The following is a 25,553-nucleotide window of genomic DNA, read 5'->3' as shown; positions in this document are numbered from 1 at the left end:
TAACTGCTTATATGTATTATGCTCATGGTAGAGACTCTTCACCTCCTCCCTCCTCCTTCTCTCTCACTCTCTGGGAGCAGCTATACTACTTAGGGGATATAATTATTCTAATCAAATAATTATAGAGAGCGCACTGAATTAAGCACAAATATTTATTAAAAAACAATAGATGAAAAGCTCATATAAACGATCACAATTATTTAATAAAATATAACAATAAAATCAATATGATATAAAATAGTTATAGACCACTGGGCAATCACTGATGCCACACACAATGCTATATGAATAATGTCCAGTTGCTCTTACCCACTAAGGATGATGTTATGTCCAGTAGCGGGGAACTTGTAATTGAGTTTGATGAGATATGAGAAGACAAAGTCCATCCAGTAAGTTTATGGAAATATGTGATGTTTGATTGGGGGGAAAAAAACGGAGGGGGATTTGTAGAGATGAAAAGGTGACTCGCAGAACAGCCTCGCTGTTGGAAATAGATGTATCTGTGCTACAACCGGCAGATGATGGTAATGAGCCGGGGGTACTCCATAGTGAACCAGCGGCGCGGCTAGGTGTATGTTGGAGAAGTCTGTCTCTTATACCACCGTGACGTTCTGGGGAAGAGAGCCAATGGTGGGAGTGACGGGGTACCTGCCGCACTTGGTCTCGGGGTCTGGAGCGAGTCACACCTCTCGGGGGAGCCTGTGGATGGTAAAGTCCAGGATCGCCGCAGGTCACTCTTCTGCTCACAGGTATCGGCCCCTAGGATCGGAAATAAATCTGGTGATTTGAAGCAAAGTGGTGGGTAAAGGTGAGTGCCGGGTGGTCCTCCCGGTCTTAACGCATTTCTCCGTCGTGGGATCAGACGGTTTCCTCAGAAGATATGGGAGGGTAACTTGCGCCTGATTATATATTACATATATATTTTCCCTTGAGCTATACTACTTATCTTTGTGGTTGTGCCCAGCAGCAGCTGAAGAATGGCTCCTGTGAGGTGAGAATAAGCAGAGAACTTGTTGGTTTCAGGTGGATCTTTTGCACCAAGAATAGAGACTGAGCAAATTCATATTGATAATGATTTTGTCTACTGTCACCTGTGAACATGAATAGTGATGCCGAGAGGGGGGTAAGAGCAGGTATTCTATATATATATTCCGGGCCTCTGGGAGGGGCCTGCAGGGGGTTCTTTGCTTACCCCTCTTTCCCTGTTGCAGACAGAGGGTAGCGACCTCACGCACAGAACAATATTTTGTCAGGAGGGGGCCTGGCCATACCTCCACAATAGACCACACCTCCTCCCATTACCAGGACCCACCAGATCTGCTGGCGCCCATGCTAGTGAATGTACAGTATATAGGTGAGCAGGTAGCTGCATAGATGCAGCAAACTCTAAATGCAGGCACGGATCTATTTTTAAACACGCAATGCAGCCGCAGATTCCAGAGCATTGCACACGGCTCTGAATCAGACCCTGGACCAGAAGGACTGGGCTGATATATGGCACGTAGCTCCTCCAAGTCTATCTAAGTTATCATGAATAAAATACAGATAACTTGTACCATTAGAATGTCATCACGGGTTGCATAGTATTTCCCAAGGTACAGTATATCATTCATTCACTTCTGCTCAAGATGGCCACTAGTCACTGACCATCTGAGGGACATTTCCTGAGGTGTTGAAGAGCACATGCTGCTGTCATGCCTCTGGAACATCACTCTCATTCCCACCTCTCAACAGTTGGTGCAATTAATTTCACCACTAGTTACTGTGGATCAAAGTGTACATGGGACCACTCCAATCTGCAGCTCTGGTGAAACCTGGAATGGAGATGGAACTCTGGGTGTCCCTTCACCAGGTGCCTTTAGTGCTTTTTGTATATGTTTCTGCTGGAACTCCCTCACACCCTTGGCTATGTGTACAGGTAAAGGATTTTGCACCAACGGCGTCCGGGGAAAATTTATTAAGCCTGGTTAAGTGATAAAGTGGCCAGTGGTACCGCACCAGCCAATCAGTGCCTAACTGTCAAGTTACCAGCTGGGATTGATCAATAACAGTTGGGAGCTGACTGGCTGCTGTGTTATCACCGCCCACATTATCACTTCACCAAGCTTAATAAATCTGCCTCTCTGTGCTGAACAAGGGAGGTACATATAAGAGGAGGATGCACATAATCCTGCCAATTGCTCTTGGGGATAAAAATATGCTGACCATGTAGCTCTGTGGGATGTATTACACAGTGTTACATAGTATACATTATGATAGGTCTACTGGGAAATTCTTGTTTCCTGTCCCTGCGGATTGTTCCTGCATGACTGATCTCCCACGATCTGGATTACCTCAGATGGCCCAAGCCTTTGTTTTGTTATTGTTTGCGTATAAATGTTTTCTTATGCATACAATGGACAGGCTTGGAATTGGTCATGCCTTTTTTATATGGACTCTGGTGGAGTTATCATTTCAGCTATTCTCTAATACTCACATCCATGGACAGCACATGCTACTCATCACTTATGTTTCCATTGGGAAAATATCCTCCTGTGCTCTCAACACTTAAACCAGCTAAAATCACTTCTAGTTTGCTTCATTATTATTGTTATTATTTTTTATATTTTACTATTAATATGGTGCCACACAGGTTCCGCAGTGCTCAAAAAAGTACATAAAGAAATGAACAACACAAGAAAAACAGTAAATGGTATAAATGGTATATAAAGGGTATACGGTCTTAGGTTAACACTATTAAGGTCAACATACATTGGGTCCACCACTGAAGCTCAACAGGCCTTAGGTCGACAGACAAAAGGTTGACATGGCTAAGGATTGACTGGGTCAAAAGGTTGACAAAAGCATTAGGTCAGGTTGTCATGAGTTTTTCACTTTTTTTGAGCCGACATGTGCCGACAGGCGGTGTTTCATGTCCCACCATCCACTAGGGTGTGGAGGAAGAATATAATAGTGTGCAGAGCATAGCGAGGCACTGTGCCAGAAGCATAGTAAGTGCAGCGAACCATGTCGACATTCAGGGGGAAAAAAACATGAAAAACTCAACCTTCTCAATGTCAACCTAATGCTTGTGTCGACTTTTTGACCCTGTTGAGCTTTTGTCTGTATCGACCTAAGGCCTGTCCACCTTCAGTGGTCAACCCAATGTATGTCGACCTTAATTTGGTCGACCCAATGACCCATACTCATATAAACATTACTGAATCAATGGAGATTACACTGAAATGAGCTTCAGGGTGTAAAAAACAAAGGGCTAAGTGTTGGTATAAGGAGTATGGTGTAGAAGATTGTCTAAGTAGGAGTATGAAAAGCATATGAGGGAACAGAGAGAGCTTACATTAAGGGGAAGGGCAGATAGACAGCGATGACTTGAAAGGTGAACACAGTGAGCATGGAACAGAGGGTTAGGATGAGAAACACCTATGTTTACTGAAAAAGTGTGTCTTGAGAGCCCATGACTGTTGAGACAAGAAGGGTCTGATGGGTAGTAGTAGAGAATTTGAGAGATAGGCAGAAGCATGTACACAATCTTAGAGGCAGGAATGGGGGGATGCAATCAGTTGGCAGTAGCAGTGGCATGCATTTGTGGTGCGAAGACGATGGGCGGGAATGTAAAGCCCAGATGAAAATGTACATGTCAAATGAGATGTACATGAGAGAGGAATGGGTGAGGGACTTATAATTGAGTTTGAGAAGCCTGAATTGGAATCTTAAGTGGAAGGGGAACAAGTGTAAGGCTTGTAAGAGTGACACAAGGGAAGCAGTATGTTTGGAGAGGAAGATGAGCCAGGCATCAGCACTGAAGAAAGATTGGAGTGGGAAGAGGCTTTTGTCAGGGAGGCCAGATAGGAGGAGATTACAAAGGTCCAATTTAGAGATGACCAGTGAGTGCATGAGGGACTTAGTAGCATCCATGGTGAGAAAGGTTCTCATCTTGGAAATATTTTTGAAGTGGAAACTTCAGGACTTAGAGAGGTACCAAATGTGTGATTTACGGTAGGGGATAAGTCAAAGACAACTCCAAAGTAGCTACCTTGGGGGCTAGAAGAGATAGTTGTGCCAGCAATAGACTGTGAAATTATGGGAGGTGGGGTTATGTGGGAGGGTGGGAAGATGATCAGCTCAGTCTTAGACATCCAACAAGAGGTAGCAGAGAGACAGATACGAGTGAGGAGAGAGGGGGAGAAATCTGGGAAGGAAAGGTAGATTTGAGTATCATCAAAATAGTGATAGTCAAAATAGCTAATGAGCTTACTTACAGAGAATGTATGGTAAGAAAGAATAGGAGATATCCATGGACAGAACCTTAAGGGAACCTGTTAGTGGAAGTTGGGGTGGTGGTGGTGGTGTGTGTGTGGGGGGGGGGGGAGGGCATTGGAGTAGACAGAGAAGGAATGGTCAGAGAAGCAGGAGGACAGTCAAGAGAGGACAGTATCATGCAGACTAAGGGAGTGAGGGATTTCTAGGAGGAAAGGCCCATAGTGTCAAGAGTAGCAGATAAATTAAGGGGAATGAACAGAAAGTAGAGGACCTGGGAGGCCATTGCAGGCTTTTGTGATGTGTCCTGTACCATTATATTGGTGTCATATATTCTCAGCGGTTGAACTTTGCACTTTCTGCAATGTAATTTACTATGTAGGTACCTCAGACATAATTAGCTTAGTTTTCCTTCTCCCCTCCATCATCTTCTTTCTTTTCTTGTTTTCTTATATTATTCTCAGTTTGGAGGATGAATAGATCTCCCTCAGAAGTTTTGGTTACATTAAGGAACAGTATAGCCCGTATCATCAATGTATAGGTGTATTTATGATGGCCTTTGGTATAGTATACCCTGCAACCACTAAAAAGCGAAATATATATTAGTGACTTTCCTGTAATAAAGAGCTTGTGATGTAAACTTCTTACTGTCATTTTATCCTGTGTGTATCCTGTTATGATTCTACTGTTCTTTCTTGTCTCAATCTTCTAGTTTATCTATATCAAAAATGACTAGCTTGGAAGTTGTTATAACCTTCCGCCTGCTCTTTTCAGAGACTCTACTACACACGCGAGTCGAAAAACAATGGTAATTAAGGTGAGGGCGCTCTGTCCACCTCGAAACTTTAAAAGAGCAGGGGATTGATGTATCAAGCATTAAAACAAGTGGAGAAGTTTGTCATAGCATCCAATCAGCTTCTACTTATCATTTTTTAGAATGTACTTGATAAACTCTATGTCAAAGCTGATAGGTTGCTTGGGTCTACTGCTCTAGTAGTTCACTTCTTCAGTCTCTTCACTGCTTGAATGTCTTCTCAAAGCTTTCCTGAACTATAGAACTCCATTATATTATTTAGAGCAGGGATAGCCAACTCCAGTCCTCGAGAGCTACCAACAGTTCACGTTTTCCAGCTCACCTCACAGGTACACAGGTGCACAGGTTCACTCATTACTGACCGACACATTTTAAAAAATCCACAGGTGGGGCTAATTACTTCACTTGTGATTCTGTGAGGAGACCTGGAAAACGTTAACTGTCGGTAGCTCTCGAGGACTGGAGTTGGCTACCCCTGATTTAGAGCATTAACGCTGCTATTATTTAGAGCATTAACCTGTAGGTCGATGGTCGGAGAACCGGGGTAAATTACCCCAAATGGGGAAAAAATTAAATTCCTGGGGGTAATAGACGGTCACGCTGCCCAGACACAGCCGGGCATGCATATGAATTTATATGCATGCTCGACTGTGTCTGGGCAACGTGATCGTCCATTACCCCCAGGAATTTAATTTCATTGCATATAGAATCTAAATATATATTCCATATGCATGCCCGGCTGTGTGTGTTACAGTACTGTAGTGTACAAGGACCTGATGCAGTGCAGTGCGTCAGGCCCTTGTGCATAACACGATTCCCTGCGTGATGCCCCGGGCCCCACCTCCAAGTCCACCCGCTTCTTCAGTAGAGTCAGTTGCTACGCCATCTCGGCAGCGCGCAGTCTGTACTGCCGTTGCGGGGCTGAGTTTCTTTTCCTTTCTTATAGGCTCTTCTCAAGGTATACCCATCTCTAATATAGGGGAAAAAATTGGACACTGAAGACTATCCAAATTGCTCTGAAATCAAAATGCCCCAATATTGATGCTCTCGTATCAAAAATGAAGAAACATAATTTCTCCAAAACCCGAAGTTTTGAAGTTGAAGCTTTCAAAGAAATTTTGAATAGATTTAATAAAATTTAGAATTCAAATAATAATATATGATTTCCTTCCTTTCAAATCAAGGGGGTTGGCGTATCTAAATATATTTTGGGGTAAAAGGTTAAAAAGTTCCCTGACCCCTGCTGTAGATAATGTCAAAAATTGTATTCTTGTAGAAAGCATATGTGTGTCCATTTCCTTACCTTATTTAGCGCTCAGCTTTTATGTACAGAAGCAGGACTCTGGGAGGCAATGGAGTCATCTGCCGCCGGGCTCATGCTCCCAAGGGGGCACCTCTCCTCCCCCTGAAAGTTTATATCAGTTATTTAAAAGCCAACGATATTGCTTCTGTGGCTGAGTTCTGAAATATATATGTGTTATCTATCTGAACAGAAATATATATTTTATATAAGGTTAAATAGGGTTGTATGTGTGTGTGTGTGTGGGGGGGGGGGGGGGCACCAATATCTAGCCTCTGGGCAACTGGAACGAACTTATGCCACTGTTTATGTATATAGTTAACAGACTTTGAGAATGTGCCTTAAGCACTTAAAAATAACTCAGATGTGTACCGGATCTCAAACATTAATTTGATCTTAATTTTTCACTGCAGCGTCATATTCTTCTGTTTCTGGTTTTGTAACTGTAGCATCTTTCTTATCTTTTCAGTTATGATTATTAGCAATTACATTGTTTATATGTTTTTTATGTGTTTTGGATCTTTTTCTCTTATCTGTCTCTGGTAAGATCTTGTTCTACCTTCCTAACTCTTGACTTGTCCTCAGTCTTGTCATTTACTGCATACAGTATCTACTGTACCATCAGTCTATCCCTGTATATGACCCACCCCATCCCCTGTCCTGTTTGCGCTCTCCTCCTGTCAGCTCCCATCCATCCTTCCACCCTACCATAGGAACTACCCCCTTTGTCTACACTCATAGGTTTGGGAGAAGTTACACCTTCCGATATATATATAAAAAAAACACAAAACATTTCTATATAGGTATATTATAAAACAATTTCTCAACAGCCACACTTGAACTCAGCATCTCAAAATGATCTGTCACTCATTTGGAAAGAGGAGAGAATAAACAGAGATGATCTGACAAGGTTTGGGGGAATCTTTAGATTTTCCCCTGAAAAATTCACACACATGTAGTTCAAAAGCGTGGGGATCACTTGCTTAAAAAAGTCCGCTGGCAGAAAGCACTGGCTGGCTCTTTTGTTCCCCAGAAAGGGCCTCAAGAGAACTGTGATGAGAGGGAGGAGGTAAAGGGGGGGGGGGGGGGGGACCTGGGAGCTGCTGGTTCAGTGCACACACACTCGCACACACTCATACGGATGGTTGTAGGAGCTAGGGGGATGCTGACAATTATTTTTTTAATGCATGTGTAAAATGGTGCAAATGTCTCTCCAATTTTCCCAGTGACGAGTAACTGTGACTTACTGTCTGGCTGAATTTCTTTGTGTGGCTGCACTCTTCAGGCTGCTGCTGCTTGCAGAATTTTGGCTGTTATTTTTGGAACACTACAAAGTGACACTATGGCTGGTGGAGGCTGCTTCTGGTCCCTTGGATTGTCATTGAGGCTGATTATGTCCATCCTGGGTAAGTAAATTATTATTATTATTTTTTATACAGGGCTTATTATTTAAATATTCTGACAACACCTTACTGTATATCTATACCTAGCGTTGCATGTGGTAAATGCTGCAGCCTAAATAAAAATAAAAAACTACCTGAGCCCAAGAGCTTACAATCAGCATTTCTATGGTGCATTAGACAAGGATTGCACACCCCAGTCTCACCAATAATCCTTGTATTGTAGAAGTAGAAGGCAATGGGTGTACTGGCCATTGATGCAAAATTTACATTTAAATCTGTAATTGACATTGGTAAAGTTTCAAGGGGGGCAAACTCATTAAAACCCAAGAAGATTATGCCCTGGCTGTTATGATCATATCTATCCATGCTTTGCATGATGTTGCATTTTACACACCCCCAATATCTATACCTCCCTGCATTGCATGAGTCCTTCTATAGAGTAGCCACGGACCTCTCAATGCCACATTGCTCTGCAGCATCTTGCAGTAAAAGACTCCCTCCCTTAAAATATCTTGGAGATTCGTGGTGTCCTGTTGCCATGACAGCCTCATCATAACATCTCTTTGTAGTGCGAATGGCTGAGGCAGTGTGTATTGTCTCCCATCCGGGTGTGTAATGCTGTCTAGCACAAGAGCACATGGCTGTGTCAACAAGTCTCCCAGCAGCGGGGAATTGTGCCAAATGGCTATAAATAATGAGAAAAGGGATACACAGCACAGCAGGCTGTGTACCGTGCCTTGTGCTAACCCAATGATGACAATAATAATAATAATAATGATAAAAATAATAATAATATTACAACAATAGGGTATTAACACAGAGAATGCTGGCATGTCAACGTTGTATTTTGGGAAAGCGCTAACAATGATGAAATGCTGTTTATACTATTTGTTTAGGATAATGAGCCTCCTGGGGTAAATTCCCATTGATCTGCCTGCTTGTAAATGTGAGCGGTTCCTCTTTGTACAGATAAAGGTCTGGGTGCAATGTGCACTGTGTGATGACATTTGTATAGAATACACTGTATATACAGGGTCTTTTGTATCTGGACCATGTGAGGCGTGCTTAATCCATTCTGCGAAGAAATGCAAGCTCCTTTTGTCTGAGAGCAAAGAGTATTTAATCCTGTATAATTAGGATTATGACAAAATTTTTCACTCATTTCTTCTTTGGAAAATCAATTTTTTTGGGGGTCAAATGGTATAATGGTTATCATTACTACAGTACTAACAACAGGTGCATTAAAACTATTACTTTAGACTATATCTTATTATGACATTTGGTTCTGCGATTAAGCACCATGTGTTTCTAAGAACAAGAAGAAACGTGACTTGCTTTAATACAGTAGGTGTAGCTTTACCTATGCCATGCCAGTGGGGTACTAGCTATAAACATTGAAGGAGCTGTTAAAATGTAAACACTGGGAGATTTAACTAGGAAAATGCAAGGAAATGTCATAATAAACTTCAAATGCTGTACCACATTATAGGCTGAGTTGGCTAACTCATTGTCCATCTCATTGGGTAGTAATTGTTGTAAATGGTGATCCTAAACATCTTTGAATAATAAGAGTTCAAATCAGCCAGCGCTGTGTTGAATTTAGAACCCATGTCAGATCCACCCTGTCTGCTGCTCCTAGTGGCCATGTTGTGCATTACAACAGCACAAAAGGTTTATTTTACTCATGTCATCCAAGCACACCTGCACTAGGAACACTGCATTTAATTAATAGTGCAATGAATGACCCCCACAATTTAGCAATGCTTGAGCGAGATGCTCTTTTTTTTATTACCGACTAGTTTAGGACTGAGAATGATCTCAGATTGATTTTCTGATGTTTAGAAGTGATGTTCCATAGGAATTGTGATTTCTTTGTAAATGTGCATTATAAGCTCTCACTATAAACTTGGAGTAATCCATCTAGAAGATGCGAATTTCCACCGTGGCAAAAACCATTACGGTTCAGCAGGAAAGCAAATCTAAAATGTGGTGTGGACAGATTTCGTGTTGGGAGGGGTACGCAGCCTAGTCTACCTGTAAAAATGCTTTCCTCTATATGTGTTCTACATGTACTATTGTTCCTGTGTGCAAATTAATAAATACATACATGCATCTGCACAGCGTGGTTTGTCCAGGTGCAAATCTAGAGCTGAACCTGGAGCCCTTATTTTATTTTTATACTATAATGTGAATAGAAAAAAAATGTAAGTTCTAAGAGAACGTAAAGCAAAGTGTATGGGTAGAAATGTCTGCAGTGTGCCAGTGTCTGTACAGACAAAGATACCTCCCCATGATCTCTGCTGCAGATGCAGATTATTGAAGTTATTGCTTTCCTAGACATACACATCTATTGCAATAACCAGAATGACATCTCTTGAGAGCCAATCAAAGAATGAGAACACTCAAGACTAAGGCAAAGTAACAGAGACGTACTGGGATCCAGACTACAGTCTTTGTTATTTAATAAAAGTGTGAGTATACAGGAACCTATTTACACCATAATAGATGCTGCTGCTTGGCCAATGCTCTGTGCTTCATGTGAAGTCATGTTAAGTACTGCTACCCATGGCTTATATGCCTTCCCCTAAATACTCTGTCTCCAAATGAACTTGGGTTTCTTCATTACCTTGGCATTAGCTTGATCTGGACGCACTTTTGGAGCACTGATAATGTTCTTACAAAGTCAGACTTACATACACCTCCCGACCATTACACAATGCAAGCTCTGCAACTATGCCCAAATCCAAAAGTGCGCTTCAAGGCTGAGAGTTTGTGCAGCTACAGTTCAAATGCAAGGTTAATGATGACTATGGAGAACAAGAAAAGTACTATTTCTGCATGCATGCAGTACCTGTCACTTTTATAGGAAATAGACACCATTTAACATAATGTGTTAATGACCCTTGTTATACCCGCGAGAAGTGGACGGAAATCGACGAGCTGCGGCCGGGAGCAGTCGACGATTTCCGGCCGCTTCTCGCGACCACACCCCCTTTTTGGCACTCGGCAGGCGGGACATTGAATCCCGCCTGCAAAATCAAAGTCGAGCCGGCCGAGAACGGGACAGAGTCACGGATGTGAAGTGAAGTTGGGCACGTTCTGCCGAGATCCATGTTCAACGCTGTCAGGGAAGACAGCATCGAATAGGGCCCCGCTGCCATTTCTCCCCGTCAGGAATGGCGGCGGGAGATTGAATATCCCCCTGTGAAAATATGCAAAGAAAATATGAACAAATTAATGACTTCTGAGTCCTGTAGTTCTGGTTCAGCACTGTAAAGGTGCATACACACAGTGCGATTTGAGCTTCCGATTTTGACTATAAAGTAAAAATCGGCAGAAAAGTTAGCACAAATTGCACAGTGTGTATACAGTTTGGAATGCCAATTTTGACTATATTGTATACAGTCTAGTGTTCTAGTATAATCAAAATCTCAAGTAAATATAGTCAAGATTGTATGGTTCTGGGCTCCGGGCAATTCAAGGGAAATCTCATAGCCAAAATCTCACCGTGGTATGCACCTTTATGTATATGTACATGTAATGTGCATATACAGATGGAGCGGGCATCATCCTTGGCCGGCGCTCACCAGATCCCTTGCACTGGCGAGTGCCGGCGATAGAGACTGGGACGCGCGAGCGTCTCACACGCACGTGCGTCCCAGTATCACGGCAGCTGGGCAGCGTCTCCCTGCCCGTCTCCGCTTCAGGGAGACGCTGCCCAGTTCGGGGGGGGGGGGGGGGGGGGGGCGGGGGGGTCGGTGAAGCGAGGGGGACTAGCGGGGGAGGCGGCAGGGACCGGCGGCATTTTCCGTTAGCAAAGGGGCGTGCGTGCGTCTCGTGCACGTGCGCCCCTGGTGGACGCCAGCCGCTGGCGGGGCTGACGATTCTATTCATCTGTATCTAAGCATTTACCTTTATTATACAAAATAAGTACAATAAGTACTATAGCCTGGGGGGTGATTGCTTATGGCAGACTATATATCTGCAGCAGACTTTGCATGGTTGGGTTGGACACATTGTAACTAAACCAACAGTGGAAGCCCCCATGTTCTAATGTGACTAGACTCATAGCCACAAAAAAAAAGTCTTGGTTTATAAAAATTCAGTTGCCTACAAATCCAGTATGAATTATATCATGCATTCAAGACTTCAAGCCACAGCCATCTACTGTATAGTTTGAAAAAGTAACAGGAAGCTCATGTAGGATGCATCGGATTTTTACCAGTGGTAATTGGAGGTCCTCTGTAATTACACACGCACAAACTGGAAGCTGTCTAGGGAAGCACAAGTTCTGCAATTTATGTACAAATCACAATTTTATGACATAGTTTCAAACTGTGGAATCTATTTCTAATATGTGAGCTGTGATTAGAGACTGAAATAAGAGGCAGCTACTGTATGTGAGAGGAGGTAGGGCGCATGTTAGGGGCAGATATGAGAGTGCAAATGCACAATATCTCCTAGGGAGACAAGGGCAGACATGTAAGAAAGCAAGCGGTTGGCGAGAACTATGAAGGTGACAGTGAGCAACATTGGAGTGTAAGGGTAAAGGGAGCAGGTGCCTAAATGCGCATTAAAAAGAGCATAAGGCCAGAGTGCAGAAGGTTGCGGTAGTTAATGTGAGCGATAATGAAAGACTGGATAAGTGTTTTATGGGGAGAGTTATCAACCAATCTGAAAAGAAAAGGTGGAGGTGTTAACCATAGTAACCAATCAGATGCTACTTTAGCCATCACAAGATAAATGATAGCTATACTGTAATGTGATTGGTTGCTATAGGCAGCACTTCCAGTATCTTTTTTTCAGAATGTATGCTTCATCTCCACAGGGCCGCCAATAGGGGGGTACAGTTGTCCCGTGCCCCGGCCTCTGGAAGGGCCCGGGAAGCTCATTTTGCCCACCGCAACTCTCCCCCCCCCCCCCCCGGCTGCCTCTGCTGCACTGCGCTCAGTTGGCTGAAATAGCAGGTCTCGGAGTGCAGGCTTATTCAACCCAGGATGCCGACGGCCAATTAAAGTGCTGCAACGAATTTTGAGCCAATCCGAGCTTGCGTACTGGCAGTCAATCAGAGCGGCTGCCGGTACGCGAGCTCTGATTGGCTCACCAGCCTGTGCTGCATTTTAATTGGCCGCCGGGATCATGAGTTGAAGAAGTCTGCGCTCCGGGACCTCCGGGCTGCAGCTCAGCAGAAGAGGAGATGGGGTAGCAGGAGTCGGGTTACGGTAAGTCAAGTTAGGAGGGGGGGGGGGGGGGCCGGGGTCCGGACCAGAAATGAATCCCCGGATGGCAGCCCTGCATCTCCACAATAGTAACATCCAGAGAAAGGTTTGTTTGCTGGAATTGTATCATAGGAGGAGGTAAGATGACAGCGCCAGGAACTAGTGAGAAGGATGTCACCATGTATTGTACATAGGGAACAATGACCGTAGTGACAATAGGGGGTCAATTTCCAAAGATTGGGGTTCTATTGAAGATGGGATTTTGCCCATAGCAACCAATCGGATTCAATCTATTATCTTCTAGAAGATGCTAAATAATATAATAAGCTACTTTTTTAACATGCTGAATTTAGGTAGTGCTTGGACATCCACGTGGAGATGTGGAAAGGAATGGGCATATTGGATTAAAAGAAAAGAGAGTCAGAGAAGAGATTTGTGCCCCCTGGATAGAAGCATTACCTCATTGGGCAGTATTCAATGCTCCCGATTCACCGTTTTTTTTTTTTTTTTATGGCGAATCAGGCTGTTTTCACGCTCTGCGATGAATCTTTTTCAATGAAAATCTGATTCACCCTATTCAATGTTCACTGTTTGCCGAAAGAGAACAGTGAATGCCGGCCAGATCTCCGTTTCATGCTCGCTGCAATTCGCTGGTGTATTTCAATGGGGTTTTCACTGGGATTCACTGAGAGTGTATTCAATGCTAGGATGGAGAACTGCTTTCAGCACGATTTTCGCCATGATTCACCGTTTTGCATTCAACATCTTTTTAAGGTGAACTGGAAAGTGATCTTTTAAAATAAAGGCTTTTTTTTTTGGTGCAAAAAAAACAGAAATATTATTATGTGAAGGGGCATGCTTTTTTTATTCATGTGCTTGCAGCACGTGAATATATATTAAATTTTTTACATTTTTTTTTTTACATATTTGCCAGCAGGGGGCTGCTCATTAAATATTCACTTCACTCTGGTCCTGCTCATTACATATGCACGAGCGGGACCATTGCAGCAGCTCCCTACCCGCGTCCCCTGCCAGCTCTCCCCGGGGGGGGGGGGGGGCAGCTTCTGCCTGTGTCCCTGGGAGCCCCCCCCCCCCCCACACACATTGCGGCACAGGCAGGGAGGCTTCCATCTCCCTGCCTGCCACTGTCCCCCAGCTCCCTGTTCAATAGGGTGACAGGGAGGGCTGGCATCAAATGCTCCAGTCCTCTGGAACGCGGCGAATGTGCAGCAAATCCTAAGCCGGATTCGTTGTACGTAGAATAATTTATCATTGAATACTGCCCATGAGGGAAGAGGTATATATACAGAAAAGCAGGAAGAGACTTGAAGAAGAGTATTAGATATAAGTGGGAGTGGAGTATGTGTAAGGAGAAAAGACACTGAGCCAAATGTAATAGGGTGAGAGTTTCAGAAAGTGAGAGATTTTGGGAGAGTTTTCCCATGTTTTTTAAAGCAGCAATCAATTACATGGCAAAATCAACCTGGTTTTGCAGTGTAATTGATTGCTGCTTTAAAAAACATGGAAAAACTCTCCCAAAATCTCTCACTTTCTGAAACTCTCACCCTATTACATTTGGCCCACTGTGTCCGAGTGGTTGTAAGGTAAGTGTGTATCAGGAGTGAGCAGGGCTGCAGAGCCAAGGAAGTGACAGGAATCTATGAATAGTGGTTAGTCAGCTGTATCAAAAGCAGCAGAGAGATCAAAGTGAATGAGTGGAAGATAGTGTCACTTCTACTTAGCATCTAGTAGATCACTGGTTATATGAAAATTGATAGTGTTTCATTTCATTTGGATGGTGTTTAATATAAAATAGGCTTACAAGTTGGTATTGTTCACCCTTAGGTTATTATTTATAAAATATTCATACAAGGTATGAATATATTTATTTGGTTCAAGTGTGATAATAAGGAGCATTACTGTTGGTGTAATGGGAATTAGGTGCAATACAGTGTGGTGTAATGTGAATAAGGAGTTATACTGTGCAATGTAATGTGAAATAGGAGCAATATTGTATGGTGTAATGTGAGTAAGGAGCAATGCAGTGTGGGTAATGGGAATAAGGAGCAATACAGTATGGTGTAATGTGGATAAGGAGAAATCGGTTCTGGACATAACTAGCGACAGTTCTAGGGTACACCAACCAAAATATTGCCTAGGGCAGTGGTTCCCGAACTGTGTGCAGTGGCACCCAGGGGTGCCTTGGAGGACTTGCAGGGGTGCCCTGGGTTGGTGGTCCAGGACCAATTCAAGTTATTTATGTCCAATATAATAGTCAAATTGTGCACAAACAGACGTGAATACCGTCCATTACGAAATAATTCTGATGCTTCAGGGTGCCATGAGTCAAAAAAATTTGGGAGCCCCTGGCCTAGGGCATCAAAGTCAAGACTGAGGTAAGAGGATTCAATGGCATGCAATAATTGATGCCCTGTAATGTATTCAATTATCAAATTTAGGATTTGGGCTAACTTATCACCTCCCATCAGCATTCGCAATGTGGATTGTGATAAACATTCCCAATCATCTCTAGGTTTCCACTGGCGAAGTATTGGGTAAATATTGAGTACATTGGGGCAAATTTACAAAGATGGGAGTTCTATTTCACATGGGATGTTGCTATGGGAAACCAATCAGATACTATCTATTTTCTTAGGGGCATAAAAAGTAGATAAATAAATAAATAAATAAATAAGAAATAGATTCTAATTGGCTGCCCACATCAACATCCCAAGTGAAATAGAACTCCCATCTTAGTAAATGTCCCCCCAATGTATCTATGTATCTCTGGCAGCCGGCCCTACACCTGTATATCGTGCAGTGACAAAGTGGATATAGAAATGAGAGAATATGGTGGTTATGGGTGTTATGCTGTTATAATTGTATACTGTTACTGAGACTGGCTGCTGCTGCATATGAACTTATTTCTAAAAATTACTATTCTATCTATGAAGAGCTGCAGACATAGACGGAAATATAATAGCCTGCAAGTCACAAGTTATTACAATTGCCCTATACAGTCAGGGACTACGGACCCGGCAAGTGACAAACCCCTACCAGTATTCCTAGATCTCACTCTGCTATGTCAAATCCCAACTATAAAGTAGCTTTGCCGATATACACTTATAGACATCACTGAAGTGCTCATATTGAAGTGCGGGTATGTAATGTGTAAGTGAATGGATATTATTACTGTGACCTCAGCAGGGCTTACATACCACTCTGTCCAGTGACTATAGAGTCGACACTGGCAGGTTTTACAACATGTAATAGCCACTAATAGAACCATACCCTCTTATGCAAATTAGCCTCACACACAACGGACATATTTACAGATAAATGACCTTATAAACATACTTGCCTACTTTTGAAAACTAGTTTCAGGGAGATTATAGTTATTAGTAGAATTTAGCTCAGCGCACCATTGAGGGGGCGTGTCATGCTCGACCCAAAAGGGCGTGTCTAGTTCCATATATGGAGAGATTGTGAACGTGGCACCTAGAAACGTGGGTGTGCACTGCTACATCTGAGAGGAATCTTGTAAAATGACTTATATCCAAATGTAGATGCGCCCCAAAGCAGTTAGTAAGAGTTACTATACTTGGTATATTGCTGGGAAATGGTGCTGATGATTCAATGTAAATATGTATATCTCTCATTCCTTTTTTCCCCAAAAATGTAACAGTGTAATGTGGGCTAGGGGAAATGAGGGAGATTGCTAGACTAATGAGGGAGAGAGGGAGATTGCTGCTATTTCAGGGAGTCTCCTGCAGAATGCAGGAGGGTAGGCAGCTATGCTTATAAATATGTTTGGTGAGCAGTTATTTTCCTCCTGTCAACGGTATAAAGTCAATATATACGGTATACAGTAAATATATAGAGGTAAATGACCAGTAGAAAAGTGATCAGCTTGGGGACATATGCTTTTACATGGACATATAATTTTATTTTACAATAGTAAAATATTTATTTAGCGTGATACAGTAACTATCTGCTCGATGTTAATGAGGGACAGAACTATCACTATTGCATCCTTTAGCAGAGAGTATACCAGAGTGGGAAAGAGGACACTATATTTGTGTCTTTGTAATTGTATGTATATACAGGATGAGGGCAAATTCACTCTCAGATGAACAAAACCATGTGCACTGCAGGTGTGTAGAGGGAGTTAGATTTGGGTGATTTTTTTGTTTCTGTGCAGGGTACAAAATACTCCACCGATAACAGTCGTATACACAATACAAATAGGACTGAGACTCAACAACAATGTCAGGAATACCTCAATTCACCAACACGTGCCTGGCAGGGGGATACAGACTGGCCGGTGGGTGAATAGAGGCGGCGGCCGGGAGAGGTACAGAGGCAGCTGCCAGGGGATGCTGCAAGCTGCAGAGGGGACCAGAGAGGCAGACAGGGGAGGCCGGGCAGCAGGCACACTGAAAAAAAAAACCATACAAATGAATAGGAAGCTACTGATTGGCTGAGAGCGTTCTCTGCCAATCAGTCGCTTCCTATATATACCATGGGGGAGATTCTGTAAAACAGAAATGCGGTAAAAAACCCGTTTTTTTTTTTTTACCGCATTTCTATATGCTATATGGCACCTCCGCAAAAGCTGGTGATTCCCTGCAGAAGCCTATGGGCTTCTTACCGCAGCGCTGTTTGAGGGATCCGTCACGGATCCCTCCCAGCATGCCCTGCGGCCAGCGCGTCACTCTGCGCATGCACAGATGGACTCCCCGCTCACATACCCGGAAGTCCAGCACCGGCACCGCATCGCAAGGGACAGCTCTTATCGCAAGAGCTGTCCCTTGCGTTAATAACGGCATATGTTACAGCATATGCCGTTATTAATAATGCGGTAGCCGGCGATAATGGGCACGGATGTTACAACATCCCGCCCCATATATGGCTTCCTATATATACACCACATATTGTTGTGTAGGTGTAGGCATACTAGATAGTGTTGACTGTGACCTGTTCAGTTCCATGATAGAAGTAGTTATATGGTCAGAGAATTGAGTTACATTTAATAACCCCATGGTCGAGCACAAAGGCTGCGTAACCCTGTAATGCTGGGGAAGGTTGCCAGTGTGGCAGGTAGTGCTTTGCATATGCTGGTGTGTTTGAGTATTTACAGTAGTAGTGTTTTCCATCCTTAAAAAAACAAAGAGGGCGTAATCACTCAGCTTTCCCTCGTTAGTCAAATTAACAGGATGATATTCGGCCAATTAAACAAATCCTCTTCTGGAGGCAGCTGGCTGGTAAATTCCAATCTCTGGAGGTGACTTAACCCCTGCACTGCCATCGCTCACCCAGAACATGGTAAAAAGTGATATAAAAATAAGACATTCTGGCAAATTACATGTACTGTAATGCACACAGCCTTAGGTCCAGAATCTTCCGGTATAGTACAATAGGCTCGGATGATTAACAGGGCTCAGTTTGGCGTATTGTGGCAGCATGTTCCATAGCTCGGTGGTTCTCAATCTCGGTCCTCGGGACCCCACACAGTGCACGTTTTCCAGGGCACCCAGCAGGTGCACTCATTACTCACTGACACATTTTAAAAGAGCCAAAGGTGGAGCCAATTATTTCACTTGTGATTCTGTGAGGAGACCTGGAAAAAACGCACTGTCTGGGGTCCTGAGGACAGAGTTTGATAACCTGTGCCATAGCTTATCTGTCAGCACTGCCACCCATCCCTTCCTACAGTCCTTATTTACTACAGATAACGGTATGTTGCCTATGGATTTAGGGCCTAATTCACACCTGCTTGCTAGGCTGCATATATCCATTGAGGATAACCACCCCGGAACGCAGGGGGCCTGTCAATCAGGCAGCGAGCGCCCCAGGCAAATGAAAAATGAGCCGAAAGCACTCGCTGTGGGGGTTTGCACATGTGCATTATAGCCTACGAACAAGCGGAGACCCCCACCATTGGGGACGTGGCCGAATTGGATGTGTGTGAAAAGGACTGAATCGGGCCCCTTAGTATTGTGTTCAATACAAATATTGACCTTGTCCAAATGGCCAATTGGGAATGTGTTCTAGCGTGACCTGATTTGTGATTAGGAATGTCAGACGTATAGAATATTGTACACAGTGGTTGTTACAAGGGGGTTATCGGAGTGCGCTAGAGTGAGTACCACTTAGCCAATACACAATTAGTCCAGATAGTTGGAATTCTTATCAGACTTTTTACAGAACAGTTTTTTCATCCGTTTTTGAAATGAGAAGGAAACTCCTTTTAAGATATACGATCCTTTATTCATAAAAACCCAACGCGTTTTGTCGCACAGGACTTTGTCACGGTATAGCAATAAAGTGTATATAAAATCTCAACAAGGTAGATATAGGGTCAGTAATTTTGCACTGCAAAATATCTATAAACTTTATTCCGTGTGTGTATGATTGGCCCTTCACGGGTATCCTCTTAGAAAAGATAGATATCTTTAGGATTTATGAGTAGTAACAACCATGGCTAAAAAACATCCTAGGGTGTATTACACCTACTCAAAAGATAAGCTGGTTTAGTCCACCAGGTACCTGCCTGCAGAGGAGAATAGTGGCTGACATTGGGGATATCCAGCAGCATTAAAGCATCTGCCGGCAGATTGTTTGGGACACATCTATTGTGGGATCAAGATATATGTGGAGACACTGGTGGACTAAACCAGCTTATCTTCTGAGTAGGTGTAATACACCCTAGGACGTTTTTTAGCCATGGTTGTTACTACTCATAAATCCTAAAGATATCTATCTTTTCTAAGAGGATACCCGTGAAGGGCCAATCATACACACACGGAATAAAGTTTATAGATATTTTGCAGTGCAAAATTACTGACCCTATATCTACCTTGTTGAGATTTTATATACACTTTATTGCTATACCCGTGACGAAGTCCTCTGCGATGAAACGCGTTGAGTTTTTATGAATAAAGGATCGTATATCTTAAAAGGAGTTTCCTTCTCATTTCAAAAACGGATGAAAAAACTGTTCTGTAAAAAGTCTGATAAGAATTCCAACTATCTGGACTAATTGTGTATTGGCTAAGTGGTACTCACTCTAGCACACTCCGATAACCCCCCTTGTATCTCTGTACACCCCAGGTTCTCACTAACAGGAGAACCTTATCGGAGGAGCTGCTGCCTTTCCAATATTAGCGCAATACGGAGGTTAACCCACTTTTTCTGTACAGTGGTTGTTACGCCTGGAATATGAGGAGTATTTTCCAGGCGTGTTTTTGGAATGAATACACCCATATTTCACATATCTGGAATCAACATTCGAATGAATGGTGATTCGTAGGGATGGCCACGACCATCAATAATTTGAAATAATCTATGGTTTATGGCCGATGCCAAATACTTTTGCCATTGATGTGGGTGGTTTCTCTACATCAATGGCAAAGAAGAACCTATGTTTCCTTTTTTTTTTTTCCAACGTGCCGGGACACAGAGCATAGCTCCGCCCCCGACACCCAGAAGTCCCGCCCCTGAGTTCTGATTGGCCCACTGGCCATTCAGTCAAATATAATGGATGACCATTGATAGCTAAATTATCCATGGCTATCCATCAAATAGTTTACTATTATCGATGGCTGGGTGCAGAATCGCCATCAATGGTAACCATTGATGGCGTCTGCACCGAGGGCCATCCCTAGTGATTTGTATTCGTATTCTTTTGATGGCGCATGCATTTGTATTCCAGAATACGAATTAAATTGTTTAAAGAGTATGAATTCCGTATCCCCAGGCCTTTATAAATTCTGAAATACGAATTTACGGCCGTATACCGGCACGAATGGCTACGAATACAGACATTTGTATCCAGTCATAAATTCCCCCCATAGTGTATGGGACTGGTAAACTGTGATTTATATTTGAAAAACAGCTCAACAAAACCCTCCCATAAATGCTAGCGAGAGTTGGTGGTACCTAATATAACGGTTAATGAGACAATAACATTTTCACTTATGGGGTTCTGTTTTCCCTCTAATAACGATGATTTCTGTGTCACCAGAGGGTTAATGTGTTTAAAAACAAAGAAACCGCAGGAACGATGAAAGTCACTAATTTATTAAAACAGGTGGAGTGCCAGAGCTGCAGCTGGGAAAAGTCACAACATTGGTGAGAACAATCTTGGAATTCCATCCATGAATTATCTGTGTAACTTAATAATTTGCAACTGTGTCAGCTACTGGGAATCCTCCTGCTGACGACTACTGCACTGTGTGATGGCAGGAAGCCTTGTGTGTCTCTGCTCTTATGCACTTTCACACTTATATTGAGATAAGTGGTTTCTGAAGAGCAAAGAGACAGGATACTGCCTAGTAAGTAATAGGAGTAGCTGGTAAATCTCTGCTGTGCCAGGGGGGTTTCCCCCTTCAGGTCGCTTCGGATTAGTGGTTTGTACATGCCCTCCTTCATCTTTTATAATATATATCTTTATACTTGGCATATGAGTGTTTGAATTAAACAGTACTCAATTGGAGACAGTGTGGGCAGAGATAACCGACAATAATAAGAAACCAAAAAACAAATTTATAATAGGGGTATGCTATAGACCACCAAATATAAATGAAAGGGAAGAGTCTCTTCTTTTAAACCAAATCAAACAAGCATCAAATCAGGGTCAGGTATTAATTATGGGGGATTTTAATTTACCCGACATTGATTGGGAAAACGAAACAGGTAAATCAGCAAGAAGCAATGGGTTCTTAAGCTTACTTAAAGACCAGTTTATTACACAAACGGTAGAAACTCCAACTCATGATGAGGCGCTCTTGGACTTAGTATTAACAAATAACACAGACTTAGTTTCAAACACAAAAGTAATTGAACAATTAGGGAATAGTGATCACAATATGGTTTCACTGGAAATCAACTTCAGTAAATTACATCAAAAAGGATCTGCAAAAATATTAAACTTCAGAAAAGCGAACTTTGAATTATTCAGGGAAGCCCTAACAGGAATTGGGTGGGAAACGGTTATGGAGGGAAAAAATGCAGAGGAAATGTGGGATACTCTAAAAAAGGTGCTTGATTCACTAACTATTGAATACATTCCTAAAGTAACTAAAGGTAAATTCAACAAAAAAAAGCCACCATGGTTGGACAAAGAAGTAAGGTCAGCTATCAACAATAAAACCAGAGCCTTTAAATTCTATAAAAATAACTTGAATGAGGAGGCGTTCGCAAAATACAAAGAATCAAACAAAACTTGTAAAGGGATAATCAAAGCAGCTAAAATATTATATGAAGAGTGCATAGCCACTGAAAGCAAAACCAACCCAAAGAAGTTTTTTAAATACATAATTAGTAAACGTTTAATTAAGGAAAACATAGGCCCACTAACTGATACTAGTGGAAAAAGTGTTACTGAGGACAAGGGAAAAGCAAAACTGTTAAATGAGTTCTTCTCATCAGTATTTGCTAAGGGAGAGCAGACTGTGGAACGAACATTTACCACAAACGGGACAAATAAGCCAGATCTCATTGTGGATTTCACGCCGAAAGAAATAATACTGAGGCTAAGCAAACTCAAAACAAATAAGTCACCAGGGCCAGATGGGATTCATCCGAGGGTATTAATGGAATTAAGGGATGAACTAGCTACCCCCCTACATTATATCTTTAGCAAGTCACTATCGTCAGGTATAGTACCAAAAGATTGGAGAATAGCAGAGGTAGTGGCAATATACAAAAAAGGAAAAAAGGAAGATCCAGCTAATTACAGACCCGTTAGTTTAACATCAATTGTGGGTAAACTATTTGAAGGATTTTTAAGGGATGGTATCCAGGAATATTTAGATCATCACCGTCTACTCAGTACTAACCAACATGGGTTCGTGAAAAATCGTTCATGCCAAACTAATCTACTAGGGTTCTATGAAGAGGTTAGCAAAAACCTCGATAATGGAAATGCTGTAGATTTGATTTTCCTAGATTTCGCTAAAGCATTTGATACTGTCCCACACAAGAGATTGATTAATAAAATGGAGAACCTAGGATTGGGTGAAAATATCTGCAGATGGGTAGGGAATTGGCTATGTAATAGAGAACAAAGAGTGGTTGTGAATGGTGCCGTATCAGATATGATACCTGTACTAAGTGGAGTGCCTCAGGGTTCGGTTTTGGGGCCCATTTTGTTTAACATTTTTATTAACGATATTGGGATAGGGTTACTCAGCAATGTATCCATCTTTGCGGACGATACAAAACTTAGCAAAGTCATCAAATCACCAGAAGATGTCACCATGCTTCAAAATGATCTTGCAATTCTAGATGAGTGGGCAAAAAAATGGAAGATGAGGTTCAATGTAGATAAATGTAAGGTTATGCACCTTGGGAGACACAACCAGTGTGCAAGTTACAACCTTAGCGGAGAGGAACTGGGTAATTCCATACTTGAAAAGGATCTAGGAGTCCAAATAGACAGCAATCTAGGATGTAGTGCCCATTGTAATGTAGCTACAAAAAAGGCCAACAAAATTCTGGCATGTATTAAGAGGGGAATGGAAACTAGGGACTCAAGGGTAATTATGCCACTATATAAAGCATTGGTGAGACCTCACCTAGAGTACGGAGTACAGTTCTGGGCCCCACACTATAAAAAGGACATCATAGAATTAGAAAAAGTCCAAAGGCGAGCAACAAAGCTTATTAGGGGAATGGAGAATTTAAGCTACGGGGAGAGATTAAGCAATTTGGGACTATTTACATTAGAAAAGAGACGTTTAAGGGGGGACATGCTCAACATGTACAAGTATATCAAGGGCCAATATAAGGAACTGTCACACACCCTATTTTCTACTAGAAAGGAATCTAGGACGCGAGGGCATGAGTATAGATTAGAAGAAAAAAGATTTCATTCAGCTAGTAGAAAGAATTTCTTTACGGTCAGAACAGTCAAACTCTGGAACTCTCTTCCCAGAGAGGTGGTAACGGCTGGCTCATTAAATGCGTTCAAGGCAAAGTTGGACAAACATTTACTGGAGAAAAACATCCATGGGTACAAATAAGAAATATAATTTGTCTGTAAAATACCAGAACCTACCAAATCAGCAATGGATATCTATACCAGGTTGAACTAGATGGACGCAAGTCTTTTTTCAGCCTTACCTACTATGTAACTATGTAATTGGATTACTAAAATACCTAGAATGATAGGAAAGGAGACTAGAGGTGGCCATACACTACTGCAAAGTATCCAAGCAGCAGTGTATGGCCAACTGTATCAATGCAACTTCTTTTGTAAGTCTATATTGTTCAGTAATACAATTTAGACTGGGTACCACATGCTGTCTATGTGTATATATGTCATATTTTATACTTTATACCGTTCCTTATCGCCTATTGTAAATTTGCCATATGTTTAACAAAAACATGCTGATGACCATATTTAATGTGGACATGACCAAGGCTCAGGGAAAAAACCCTTGAGGGCCCTACAGACTGAGGTCCCACCCCGACCTCTGATCAGAGGCGTAACTCTGGGAGGCAACAGAGTCATCTGCCACCGGGCTCCTGCTCCCAAGGGGGCACCTTTCCTCCCCTGCAAGTTTGAATCAGTTAATTGAAAGCCATTGATATCCCTTCTGAAGCTGACTCACCCTCCTAGCAGGAAAATAGATGTCACACAAACATAATACGTGTGTGTGTGGAGGTGGCACCAAAATGTATCTTGCCTCCGGACAACTGGGACAAACTTACGCCGCTGCCTCTGATTATACATTGTCACTCTACTGCCTCACAGCACTGAGGTCATGGGTTCAATACCCACCATGGCCCTAACTGTGCGGAGTTTGTATATTCTCCCCGTACTTGCGTGGGTTTCCTCCGGGTACTCCGGTTTCCTCCCACAATCCAAAAATATACTGCTAGGCTAATTTGGCTCCCAACAAAATTAACCCTAGAATGTCTGTGTGTGCGTGTACATGTGGTAGGGAATATAGATTGTAAGCTCCACTGGGGCAGGGACTGATGTGAATGGTCAAATATTCTCTGTAAAGCGCTGCGGAATCTGTGTGCGCTATATAAGAAACTGCTAATAAATAAATAAATAAATTAGAGGGTGAAATACATGGCTTCTAGTGGCTATATAAGCCACCTTGGTGAATGCTGCTCTCAGCCTGTGGTGTCTGGCCACACCCCTTAAGCATGGGCCACTACCACTGCAATCTCCCAGTACACCCTTCATGCCCGAGTACAACACTGCAATTGACCCTTAATATAAACACCTGAGAGAACGTGATACTTTTTCTAGGGCCTCTTTGAACACTAGGAGAAAACACCCATTTACTGTCCATAAGACCTTAATACAACCTGTTGCGTTGTCTGTTCATAAACCATTCTTGTACATTTTTTGTCTCCTCCAGGACACTGTACTTGCTCTACCCTTATGAATTATTAACACTGTTCTAAATGCACAAATGTACATCCTTTTTCGCACGTCAATTTTTCGTCCATTATAGCACTTTTTTCAATTCGCATTTTTGCCTTGGATTCGCATATTTAACCCCTTCCTGACACAGCATGTTTTTGCCTTCCTGACA

The 25,553-nt window shown here is 42.5% G+C and overlaps 1 protein-coding gene and 1 long non-coding RNA gene across 2 annotated transcripts in view; one reads left to right on the top strand and one right to left on the bottom strand.

Annotated features, from left to right (window-relative positions):
• Positions 1-223: 223 nt before the first annotated feature.
• On the bottom strand, positions 224-7,770 carry LOC146075277 (uncharacterized). Its single transcript, XR_014473548.1, has 4 exons — positions 7,619-7,770; positions 6,375-6,476; positions 4,644-4,840; positions 224-984 (listed from the first exon to the last, which is right to left on the bottom strand). It is a non-coding gene; the product is annotated as an uncharacterized LOC146075277 (long non-coding RNA).
• The window catches only part of IGDCC3 (immunoglobulin superfamily DCC subclass member 3), an 84,253-nt gene continuing 66,191 nt past the window's right edge, over positions 7,492-25,553 (top strand). Inside the window, exon 1 of the mRNA XM_083184318.1 lies at positions 7,492-7,777. Coding sequence (XP_083040444.1) covers positions 7,714-7,777 — 64 coding nt within the window. The 5' untranslated portion in view covers positions 7,492-7,713. The remainder of the gene's footprint in view (positions 7,778-25,553) is intronic.

Source organism: Crinia signifera, chromosome 4, assembly GCF_055691185.1.
Source record: "Crinia signifera chromosome 4, ASM5569118v1, whole genome shotgun sequence".
Lineage (NCBI taxonomy): Eukaryota > Metazoa > Chordata > Amphibia > Anura > Myobatrachidae > Crinia > Crinia signifera.
This window is presented reverse-complemented; position numbering and strand designations above follow the sequence as displayed.